At 41.1% G+C, this 12962-nt stretch overlaps 1 protein-coding gene and 1 long non-coding RNA gene across 2 annotated transcripts in view; both read right to left on the bottom strand.

Moving 5' to 3' along the window:
* LOC134805973 (uncharacterized) overlaps window positions 1-12962 on the bottom strand; it is a 300557-nt gene that overhangs the window by 251342 nt on the left and 36253 nt on the right. The window lies entirely within an intron of this gene.
* LOC134805975 (uncharacterized) lies at window positions 6750-10987 on the bottom strand. The gene is made up of 2 exons (XM_063779149.1): window positions 9991-10987; window positions 6750-6831 (listed from the first exon to the last, which is right to left on the bottom strand). Exons 1-2 carry the CDS (start codon window positions 10830-10832, stop codon window positions 6819-6821), a joined length of 855 nt encoding a protein of 284 aa, XP_063635219.1. The 5' UTR covers window positions 10833-10987; the 3' UTR covers window positions 6750-6818.

Raw genomic sequence — 12962 nt, 5'->3', positions numbered from 1 at the left:
CCCCATATAACCATTCCAGTCGCAGAATCACAAAGTGGTAACTAAATGTCAGATGTGTCGTAACAGAGTCCACACAATGTGTCTAGAATTGTTTCGAAACAAAGTGTCGTCGCCGTGTCTACACTTTTCCGTAACAAGGTGTCGACACATTTGTGTGCACTTTGCGTGCGGTTTGCGACTAAATCTGACAGCAAATTTGTGACAGCAAATGTCAATATAAAATACCTCTTGTAAACCAAGGTTTGTCAAACTACTATTAGTGTCTCGTGTGCTCGTAATTCTAGTAAGTCATCATGGGCAATGCAAATGATAATAATCGACCGAAACCATTTAAACACCCAACACCCGTCAACCTTTTACAGAAAAGTTTTTAAAGAAATTCAATAAGCTACTTAGGTCAGGCAACGAATGCTCCAAAAGTTGTAGAGGGAAATGCTCGGAACACAATTTTTGACTCCGTAACTCGGTTTGACAAGTTAGGAGGTGAACATATCAAAAGTCCCCGGCCGTAGCCCTTGAGCGGGGGGGAGAGAGGGGGCTTTGAAGGTCCCATTTTCCCGTTTTTCGATTATATCTCGGAAACTATGCATCTCAGCGACATGGCCACTTATACAAAATGAAAGTTAATTTAATTTGTTACAAGTTTATTCAATTAATTTTTTCGATATGTTGAATAGTTTTTGAGATATCCGCTCTTAAAAGTTTATTTAGGGCTCTCAATTTTATCTTGATATATCTATATCAGTGAAGGTGCTAGGCCGTGTTTGGTATCGTTTTCGTATAAATCTGGGGTGCTGAATCCATTTAAGATATCACATTGACACCATTCCACAAAATAAAAATAAATCTTTTTAGGGTTCCGTACCTCAAAAGGAAAAAACGGAACCCTTATAGGATCACTCGTGCGTCTGTATGTATGTCCGTCTGAATACACAAAATAGTTCTTTACCTATAGATGACAGGAAAACCTATTAGAAATGTGCAGTCAAGCGCGAGTCGGACTTAATGTACGGAACCCTTAATACGCGAGTCCGACTCGCACTTGGCCGGTTTTTTTGAAACTCTTCTTGACGCTTAACCGCTGAACCGATTTCGTTGAAATTTGGTAAGTATAGAAATAGTTTGCGTCCCGGAACAGGACATAGGATAGATCTTATAACCAAAATCATCTTTTGAAGGTGTGAAAAGTGGCGTGGAAATTTGTACGGGAAATCAATAACCGCTGAACCGATTTATATGAAATTTGGGATGGTCTACATCTTTGATTTAGTTAAAAATGATGAAAAAACATGACTTCAAACCTAAACTTAAACAGTATTAACTTCAAGAAGTCAATTCTGAATTCCCCCCTACACCTCATTTCACACCTTTAAAGGATGATTTTTGAGATAACTTATTATATCCTGTCTCGGGACTCAAAATATATGTGTACCAAATTTAAATTAAAACTGTTCAGCAGTTTAAGCGTGAAGAGGAGTTTAAAAGAAAGTATTTTAATAAGTTTATATGTTTTTACTTCGGAATGGTGTCAATGTGATACCTTAACTAAATTTGGTACTGCGAATTTATACGAAAACGATACCAAACATGGCCTCGTAGCTTTACTGTTGTAGAAGTCAAAATAAAATTGAGAGCCCTAAATTCTTATTACTTGGCCAAACTTGTGTAGAAGGAAAAGGTAAAATAAAAGTCTTCGGCAGGAATATAAGACACAAATATATATATTTTTTTGCGTTACTATTTCATTCATCAAATATAAACATACCTTGATTATACTATTCTAGTGAGATCCTCATAGATAAACAAAAACATTTACTTAAAAAATTACAAGGTCGAAATGTCACGGAACTTGTGAGAGTAATATGTGAAAAATAAAAACTTTTATGACAAAAAAAATCTGGACACAATTTAAAAATCACCCAATTGCGTCGAGGAATCATCTGTATTTTTGCTTGTTTCATTACCTCCTCGCTTCTTTTTTGTCCTTTGTATTCTGTAGCAATTTGTTAGATCTGAAAATAAAGATAACTTGCGTCGTCACGGATGTCGATTTATAGGTTTTAGGGAGTGCAGAATTCGAAAACGATGATCATTTTATAATCCAAGATGGCGGCTACGTATTTTGTCATAAAAGTGAAATCCAAAATAGTCATCATTTTCGAAATCTGCGCCCCCTAAAACCTATAAAACGATATCCATGACGACTTTTATGACATAGTGCATTGCCGCCATTATGAAATTGAAAATGTTACCATTTTCGAAATCTGCGCCCCCTAAAACCTATAAAACGACATCCATGACGACTTTTATGACATAGTGCATGGCCGCCATCTTGGAATCCAAAATAGTCATCATTTTCGAAATCTGCGCCCCCTAAAACCTATAAAACGATATCCATGACGACTTTTATGACATAGTGCATTGCCGCCATTTTTAAATTGAAAATGTTATCATTTTCGAAATCTGCGCCCCCCAACACCTATAAAACGATACCCATGACGACTTTTTTGACATAGTGCATGGCCGCCATCTTGGAATCCAAAATGGTCATCATTTTCGAAATCTGCGCCCCCTAAAACCTATAAAACGACACCCATGACGACTTTTATGACATAGTGCATGGCCGCCATTTTGGAATCCAAAATGGTTATCATTTTCTAAATCTGCGCCCCCCAAAACCTATAAAACGACACCCATGACGACTTTTATGACATAGTGCATGGCCGCCATTTTGGATTTTAAAATGGTCATCATTTTCTAAATCGGGGCCCCCTAAAACCTATAAAACGACATCCATGACGACTTTTATGACATAGTGCATGGCCGCCATCTTGGAATCCAAAATGGTCATCATTTTCGAAATCTGCGCCCCCTAAAACCTATAAAACGACACCCATGACGACTTTTATGGCATAGTGCATGGCCGCCATTTTGGATTCCAAAATGGTCATCATTTTCAAAATTGGGGCCCCCTAAAACGTATAAAACGACATCCATGACGACTTTTATGACACAGTGCATGGCCGCCATTTCGGATTCCAAAATGGTCATTATTTTCGAAATCGGCACTCCCTAAAACCTATATATCGACACCCATCTCGACTTTTATGACAAAGTGTTTTGCTACCATCTGCATGCAAGACATTTCTATTATTTTTACGTACAAAAATGGCCCCCTGTCAACTTTCAATCGAGATTTAATCGATAATTTATTCGATTAATATTCAGATTAATTCAATTTCAATCTATGTTAGGTCGACTAAACTAATCGCGATTAAAATTTGAGAATTAACTTTTTTTATTCCATTAATTAGTCGAATAAACAGTTAATCGATTAATGCCCATCTCTGACCACGGCATTTTTACACTTTGAGAATATCTGAAAACAAATCAACACAAGGAGCCATTTTGCAAATCCAGTAACATACCAGTAACTTTGTTATTACTTTTGACAGCGCGTGTCATGTGTCAACACAGAGTCGACACAAAGTCGAAACATTGCAACTACTTTGTGACTGCAATATTTCTCAGCCTTAAACCATATTTATACATCATAATTAACAAGTTTCGTAGTATGTAAAGCGTTATTTCTGTTATTTACGTATAGTATACGCATCGAAGTACTAAAAATGCTTCAAATAATATAGTTATGAACACAGGCACTGAGAAGTAAACAATTTCATTTCCGGCTAAACTAAAACAATGTGGTGGCGCGTTGATTATATTACACTTAGTTTATCAAATCACTCGAGCAGTTTAATTCCCCATAATAATTTAAGTCCTATTGTAATATAAATGCAAACAATATATAATTACGTCTTGTAATCCGTTTTAGAGATGGCGTATTAATGTCACTTATTTTTATTTAAGTATTTTTCCATCTGACAGTTTCCATTTGACAGGAACAAAATGAACGAATGAACGAATGATTTTGGCATAAAGTAGTCGCAAACCCGAAACAATGTGTGCACACGGCGACCACACTTTATGTCACTTTGTGTCATGTGTCGACCCTTCCCCATTCCCTGGTAACTGTGTCGACACGGCGACGACTCTGCGACTGGAATTGTGACCGAAACAGACGGTGTCGACACAAGATGTGCGCGTCGTAACGGCGACTGGAAATGGTTGTATGGGACGTAGTCTAAATATCCTTATTGATAGATGTCAAAACGTGACAAGTAACACTTTGCAAAAAGTAGGTTCTACGAAAAAAAAATGTAAAAATCAATTTTAAGTGACAAGTTTACCAATAACATTTATTTTTTATGTACAAATATGTTCAAAAAATTGAAAAAAACAATAAAAAAATTTTTTTTTTGGCGAAATTGACCTAAACTCATATTACATTTTTTACTTCTTTTGACCTCAGAAATGTGAGGTTAAAATTATTCGGTTTACTCATGTTACACCGTGTATTTGGTAAGTAATTCTGTCAGATCGAGTGGACACGCCCTCGATTAATTCAATCAATGTTTTGGCTGTTCCCAGGCGGGCTTAATTTCGATCCTTTTTAGTTGAAATTCAAATTTTGTATCAGAGGGCAACAAATACCTAGCCGAGTTACCGTATTACCATATATTATATTATACCATAGCAGCGGCCACGTGATCCACACGCGGCGATTCAAGCCGCACAATTTGCCAAATTTACGTACAATTTGGCCAAGTTGGCGCTAGCCCGTTCGTTTGTATGGGCTCATTGGGCTCGGTAGCGATATAAAAAAATTATTAGAATCTCGACGCAATATCTCAGCGGAATCGCCACCGGTATACCGCTTTTCACCACCTCCTGCCACAGACTGATGGCGTTTTCTTCTATGGCAATCATTTCGATCACCCTCGTCAAGTCCCTCGTCATCGGTTTGTTCGAAATGATGGAAAATAATTGTTCCACCGACAAGGACTGCATGCTTATATCCTCCCGAGTCCCGTTGTCCTTTTCAAAGTACATATAGGTAATTTCCTTCACACAGTATTCAACAGGCATTATTATAATGATGACCAAGAACTCTAACGACTTGCCTCTTGAATACCTACAGCTAGCCGTGAGAGACCTGCCTACTAAATCATTGTAACCTGGCTCTTTTGCGTCAAATCCGGTAGTTCTGATTTTTTTGCAGACTTATTTATAATGTTGGTCCAATGAATAATACAAGTTTGTGACTTCGAGCGCCATACGCAAGTTTGTCAAATATCGAAAAACCCGCGAAAATTTCGGTTTTCTTTTAGATTTGGGCGATTATAACCCTAAAGGACTAGTTCTTGATAGTGCATTCTCAAGGCGTTTTTAAAGTGGACTAGATTGGCTACAGTACGAGACAAGAATTGTCTCTGTACATTTAATAGTTTCCGAGATAAAGCCTTTCAAAGTTTATAATTTTTTTCGAACTTGTATTCGTAATAGGTAATAGTAAGTGCAGTGAGTATGCACTTTTGTCTCAGGCGATGCCGCTTGGCACAATTGTCTCTAAACCTTTGACTTTGGCCATAATACATTTCTATATTGGGGGAGGCCTTTGCGCGCATAGCGCCATGCAATTAATTAATTTATATATAATAATTAATTCATTATTTTAATCATAATTAAAATGGTAAAAACCAATTTGTTAAAAAAAAAAAATCTATATACATACATATTTCCTAATAGACAGCTGTAAGATTAAAATTATTACTTATAAATGTTTATAAATAAGTAGTTACTATTAGCATGTTACCTGTATATAATTAATGGTAAATATTGTAATGTTATGTTAAATTGCATGAAATAAAGGGCTATAATAATAATAATAATAATGGGATGTGACGACCCCATCGCCCGCTGGTTTTACCAGTGCAATCAGTCAACGCAGGGCAGCTTGTGGCGAGCTGTTGGGGATTAGCGACCTCACGTACCCGAGTGCTCCTGGGGAGTTCTGTTACCCGCAAGGAGGGTGGGTGGGACAGGATTCTCTGCCTCTGGCTTGCCTTAGCCGGCCGGCCAGAGTGGAGTCGTTAGAGCTATAAGCTCCAGGGGTGGAAGTGAAATATGCATAAGACGCGAGTTGGCACTGTGGCTGTTAACAGCCACTGGGTAGAAAGCGGCGCACACCTCTCGACACCCCTGAGCCGCTCACACCGGTGTTGCCCTTGAGCCATCCTAGATGTCGCTTTTTGTAGGGGCCCATCTTGTGAGGGCGAGTCACCGTCTGCCGGAAATAAAATTGCATACCGTTTTATTAGGCAGGCGTCCGGTTTTTTACCCCATAGCTCAGTACTTAGTCCATCGCTTTCACCCAATAACCTAGTTCATTTTAGATTCCATCAACTCTCAATAGCCCTTACACCCTGGCGGGTGCTGCCTCTGATGCGTGCGTCCCATGACACGGGCAAGGGCAGCATCCGCTCGGTGTACCCCTTACATTTCATTAAAGTGTCAAAAGGGCCTCTACGTGTTGGCTTCGGCTCCGCGCACGCCTCCCAAAGGTCCGGAACACCATTGTTCCGTGATGGGAAAGACATACAAATAATAATAATAATAATACAGTCTTTTGTCAGGAGGCAACAAAGTGCGCGCCTTCAACGCCTGGGTAATGCCTCTACTCACATACTCCTTTGGCATACTAAGGTGGACTCAGACCGAGCTGGATGCCCTGGATCGGAGGGTCCGACAGCTGCTCACCACACACCGTATGTTGCACCCACGCTCGTCTGTTATGAGATTGTAAGTACATCTGGTGTGTCGCGGGGTAGTAAAGCAAACAACCGTACTGCTCTGTAGCTAGTTTATTACTGCTTTGACGGGGTTCATGCGCTTACATATATTCCATCCCTCCACCATTAATTCGGAAACCTAGAACCAATACAAATAAAGTATTAATAGTACAACAAGATATAGAAGGTAACACTTAAAATTAACTATTATAAATAATTAAAAGAAAGGCTTATAATTAACAATCTTTTTGGGTCTTTTAGAACGCCCCACCGGCTCATCCATATCATCTACCCTTGCTGGGAGGACGTCCTGTTCAACATCAGTAACTAAATCACTAAACGGAGGAGTATATTTACGAATTTGGTCTATATGCCTATCACATTTTTCTTGGAATTCTGTAAACATAACCTCGTACATTCTGTTACCTTTAATTTTAACAATTATTCCTATCTTCCAAACACTTTTTTTAGCCGTGAACCACCTAGCCCATACGGTTTCTCCTACCTGAAAACGCCGACACGGCCTTTTTAATGCATTGTCTATAGTATCATTGCCAGCGACCTTATTTTGCGGTAACACAAGGTCCAATCTAGACCGTAAATTTCTCCCAAACATTAATTGAGCCGGTGTTTGACCTGTGACACAATGAATGGTATTTCTATAGTCAAACAGAGAACCCAGAAGTTTTTCTTGTATGGCGAAATGACTTGCGCCCGTCATACTTTGCAATACACATTTAAGCATTTTTTTACAAGTCTTTACAGAGTTCTCCGCTTGGCCGTTACTACATGGATGGTAAATTGGGGATGTTATATAATCTATACCGTTTACTTTACAAAACAGTTTAAATTCCGCTGAACAAATCTTTACATCATTATCCGACACTATTGCCTTCGGTAAACCGAATATTGAAAATAGATGTTTAAGTTTTAATACGAGGGCACCAGTCGAAGTACCTTTATCCATGTAAATACATTCCAGCCATTTAGAAAAAGCATCAACTACGATCAAGTAATCCTTTTGCTCAAAAGACATATAATCAATATGTATGCGGTGCCACGGGCCCGGCGGGCGCGGCCAGGGTGCGGGCGGGGCGCGCGGGGGCGCGGGCTGCACAGCGGCGCACGCACTGCATGCGCCGACCCAGCGCTCGATGTCACCGTCGATCCCGGGCCACCACATCCTACCGCGAGCTGCGTTTTTTGTTTTTACGATCCCAAAATGTGATGAATGTAATGCCTTCAACATTGATTCTCGAAAAACGCCAGGAATTACTATTCTATGACCTCGGAATAAACATTCGTCCATTACCTCTAAATCGGTCTTACACTGAAAATAAGGTAAAATAGACCTACAAGTAATCTTTCTAGGCCACCCGTGAATCATATATTTAATTACTGTTCTTAACACCTTATCAATGCCCGTCGCTTGCCTTATTTGCTCGAACGTAACCGGTCTTACGTCAGTATCTAGGAACAGAAAAAACCTATTTCCGTCTTGCTCCCGTTCGGTATCGTTCTGCGCTTGCAAGGGCGAGCGAGAGAAATAATCTGCCACCTGATTATTTTTCCCGCTTACATACTGAACTGTATAGTTATAGGCTGATAACAAAACTGCATATCGCTGCAAACGTAATGCGGCCGTGACCGAGATTCCATTTTTTTTACCAAAGATTGAAACTAATGGCCTGTGGTCGGTTTTTAATATAAATGGAGTTTGCCTGCCATATAAATATTGATGGAAATGTTTTATACCGAATATCAACGCCGTGGCCTCTTTTTGGATTTGGCTATAATTTCGTTCACTTACCGTTAACGTACGAGAGGCATACGCGATCGGGCGCTCGCGACCTTCGCTGTCCACGTGAGCCAAGACCGCGCCAAGACCGGCAGGACCAGCATCCACTGAAAGCGATATTTGCGCCGCCGGGTCAAAATGCGCCAGTACGCGCTCGCTAGCGAGCTCCCGCTTAATGTTGTCGAACGCGGCTTGCTGGCGTGCACCCCAATTCCATTCTACGCCGTTTCGCAGTAGTTCAATTAATGGACTTAACACTGCCGAAGCGTTCGGTATAAAATTCCTATAATAATTAACTAGGCCAAGAAACCTTTTAATCCCTAATACGTTTTCTGGCGCGGGAGCCTTAAGTATCGCGTCTACTTTATTAGGACTTGTTCTCAACCCGTTCTTATCAATTACGTAACCAATTCTTATCAATCATGTTACCTACTTGAGGTAACATGATCTTGGAAAAATGCACATTTTTCCTTCTGCAAACGTAATCCTGAATCATGTAACCGTTTTAAAACTTCGCGTAACCTCGCTAAATGGATCTCTTTGGTGGGTCCTGTTATGCAAACATCATCTAGCCACACACTCACCCCTTCCAGCCCGGACAGTAATGTTTCCATGGCCTTTTGAAAAATTGCAGGTGCGTTTGCCAGACCATACACAAGACGCGTGTATGAAAACAATCCGCGATGAGTATTAATTGTAGTCAATTTTTGAGATGCTCCTGTTAATTTAAATTGATTATATGCGTTGCTTAAATCGATTTTAGTATATTGTAACCCTCCTCCTAATCTTGAAAAAACTTCTTCGATTCTGGGCAACGGACATTTATCAATTTTAAGGTCTTTATTGAGAGTACATGAAAAATCACCTGCAATCTTCAACTTTCCATTTTCTTTTAATACTGGCACTATCGGGGTGGCGTATTCAGAATAATTTACAGGTATTAAAATACCTAAGGCGACTAACCTATCCAACTCTGCGCTGACCCTATCCTTTAAAGCAAAAGGTACTGATCGTGGCTTAAAAAACTTGGGTTTTGCATTGTCTTTTAAATGTAATTCCACTTCAAATTTGTTAAAACAACCTAACTTGTCTTCCCAAATGTCTGGATACTGATTTAAAAGACTTTGCACTTCGCTTGCGACATCAATAAGTTTATTAATGTTATGGTGCTTCGATGTTACATATAAATCGAATTTTGCCATAAAATCACGGCCTAAAAGCGGCGGCCCACCATCAGTCACGACATAAAACCGTATCAATTCTGTTTTGTTTTCAAAGGTTACACGTGCAATAAAATATCCTAATGGTGATATCTGGTGCCCTGTATAAAAACACATTTTTAAATCATTTTTACATAACTTATATTTATGAAACTTTTCACGATAAAAATCTTCGGATATCACGGAACAACCGGACCCCGTATCTAGTTCCATTGATAAGTTTAAATCGCACACATTGACCGACACTTTAAAAGGCTCATAATTTACATAGTTTACGTACCTCATTTGAAACATTTGGCACTCTTTACAGTTCTCACTCTCGTCTTCTTCTAACGACTCAGCACCAATACTATGGATTTTCGACTTGTTATTTCCACAAACTTTTTTAAGATGCCCTTTCTGACCGCAATTTTGGCACTTGTAGTTTCGAAATCTGCACTTCGCCGCGTCGTGGTTCTTCATCCCGCACACCGAACACCGCGTCCCGGCGACGTCGCCGTCGTCATCCTTGCAGCCGCTCGCGCCGCCACCGGCGCCCGTGCCGGCGCCTCGGCGCCCCGTGCGCGCATGCGCGCGGTACACCGGCTCCTCCTTGACGACCACCGTGCGCGCTTGCCTCGCGCACGCCGCCTGCTGTGCTATTTCTAATGCTTTAGCCAGCGTCAGCGTCTTCGAATCACTCTCGAATAGACGATCGCGTTCCGGTCCCATATTGAAGCCTAGTACGAAACGATCTCGTAGTAAGGTGTCCAATTCCGTACCAAACTCGCAGTTGACGGCTAAGCCTCGTAGCCGCGCTGCCCAATCCTGACTGCTTTCTGAGCCGGACTTAGTTGCTCCAAAAAACTTGGCCCTATCCGCGAAAGTCGATCGTTTCGGCGTGAAATGCCCACTGAGTACTGCCACTAGCTCGTCAAAAGACTTTTCTTCCAGTTTGGTTGGATGCACAAGATTCCGTACAAGACGGTATGACTCATCGGATAAATGAGTTAGTAACACTGCACTCTTATTGTCTACCGGAATCTTGTTAAGTTTTATAAACTGCGATAACCTTCCGTAAAAAACGTCCCATTCTTGCACTTTATGATCAAAAACTCCTATGTTTCCGACGAAATTAGTCATTGTTAATGAATCTAATTTTATTTATGCACTATGTAGGTAGAACGTCCTCGTCGCCAGTTGGTGTGTCGCGGGGTAGTAAAGCAAACAACCGTACTGCTCTGTAGCTAGTTTATTACTGCTTTGACGGGGTTCATGCGCTTACATATATTCCAACATCCCACGGAAATGTGGAGGTCGCGGCTTTCTAAACGCCAAAAATCTCCACAACCGTGAGGTGTACAATCTCAGGAATTATTTCCTCAACAACGAGTGTGGGATGCATCGTGATGTGGTGATGTGGTGGCAGCTGACAAGGGCCTCACGCCGCTCTCCTTGGCGAACGAGAACTGGCGCAAACCTGTAGTACTAAGCACCGAGGACCGCAAGGCGGTATGGAAGGATAAGCAGCTACACGGGCGGTTCTACAAGGCCCTCATGGGACCCGATGTAGACCTACCCGCGTCGGTGAACTGGCTACGATTCGGGGACCTCTTCGGAGAAACCGAGGGTTTTGCCTGTGCAATTGCGGACGAAGTTATCATGACGAATAACTACCGGAGATATATCCTGAAGGACGGTACGGTCGACATTTGTCGGGCATGCCGCCGTCCCGGAGAGTCACTCAGGCATATTATCTCCGATTGTTCTCATCTTGCTAACGGCGAGTACTTGCACAGACATAACCTCGTAGCCAGAATTATTCACCAGCAGCTTGCCCTCCTATACGGCCTTGTGGACCGCGAAGTGCCGTACAAGTACTCACCTGCGCCAGTTCTCGAAAATGGTCGTGCCACGCTCTATTGGGATTAATCTATCATCACTGACAGGACTATTGTAGCCAATAAGCCTGACATCGTGCTGATAGATCGATCGCAGCGCCAGACCGTGCTCGTCGACGTCACCATCCCTCATGATGAGAATCTCGTGAAGGCCGAGAAGGACAAGTCCAGCAAGTACCTAGACTTAGCCCACGAGATAACCGCTATGTGGGATGTTGACTCGACGATCATTGTTCCTATAGTCGTGTCAGCGAACGGTCTCATAGCGAAGAGTCTCGACCAACACCTAGAGAGACTCTCGCTGGGTGGTTGGATCAAGGGTCAGATGCAGAAGGCGGTAATTTTGGACACGGCGCGTATAGTACGTCGATTCCTCACTCTGCGGCCCTGACCACCGGCAGCTTGGACCCTGCCCCGCTGCCGGCGGCACCCTAGGTTAGGTTTTTTATAATGTGTTTATTTTTGTTATGTTTTGTAAGTGTTTTTATATTTTACTTTTATACTCACATTGTAAAACCCTAACCTAAGACCCTAATTGAATAAAGAGAATAATAATAATAACATTTCTATGGATATCGTCACTCTTCGAGCAACACCGGCTTCCGACACATCGGAAGGGAGGGGCCCAAGCGATATCTCACCGTACAAATCTTTCTGCCATTTTTCGCGGGGGGAAAGGTGCACACAGTCGCACTTCTCACACACTTACATACAAAATCCAATCTGTAATGACGACACAAATACATAGAAAATGACACACGTCAAAGACAAATCTTGCAAACCTCGATCTCTTTTTGTGTACGGACGAGTGACAAGTGTCACAAACATCAAACATCAAACATCAACATTTATTCAGCAAATAGGCCACAAGGGCACTTTTACACGTCATCATTGAATTTACATATAAGCAAAAATAATAACATCAACAATTTTATAAAATAAAACTAACAATTCAATCTAACGTATTACAATTACTAAGAGATGTATATGGTCTCTTAATGTCGAATTACATAAAAAATACAGATACAAAACACAAAAAAAAAAAACTATAATATTTAGAGGTGTAAATGTCTCTAGGTGTCAGAACTATAAGATTATATAGTTTATCAAGTTATCCTTAGAGATGTATAGGGTCTCCAAGAGTCAATATCCTGTATAATTAATACATTCATTAAGAGAAAAGAAACATACGAGAGCAGAATGAGGCGTCTCACTGTAATTAATTAATAAAAATAAAGTTACTAAGTATAATAGCTTGTGTTAGCTTAAACAGACCAGTCTCCACAAACAGCACCCGTTCACGAGTATGACGCGTATCTCAGCCATCGCCTCCCTCAACCTTCATTCGGGAAAGTGGCGACCCGATCAACGA

This window comes from Cydia splendana, unplaced genomic scaffold (assembly GCF_910591565.1).
Source record: "Cydia splendana unplaced genomic scaffold, ilCydSple1.2 scaffold_96_ctg1, whole genome shotgun sequence".
NCBI lineage: Eukaryota > Metazoa > Arthropoda > Insecta > Lepidoptera > Tortricidae > Cydia > Cydia splendana.
This window is presented reverse-complemented; position numbering and strand designations above follow the sequence as displayed.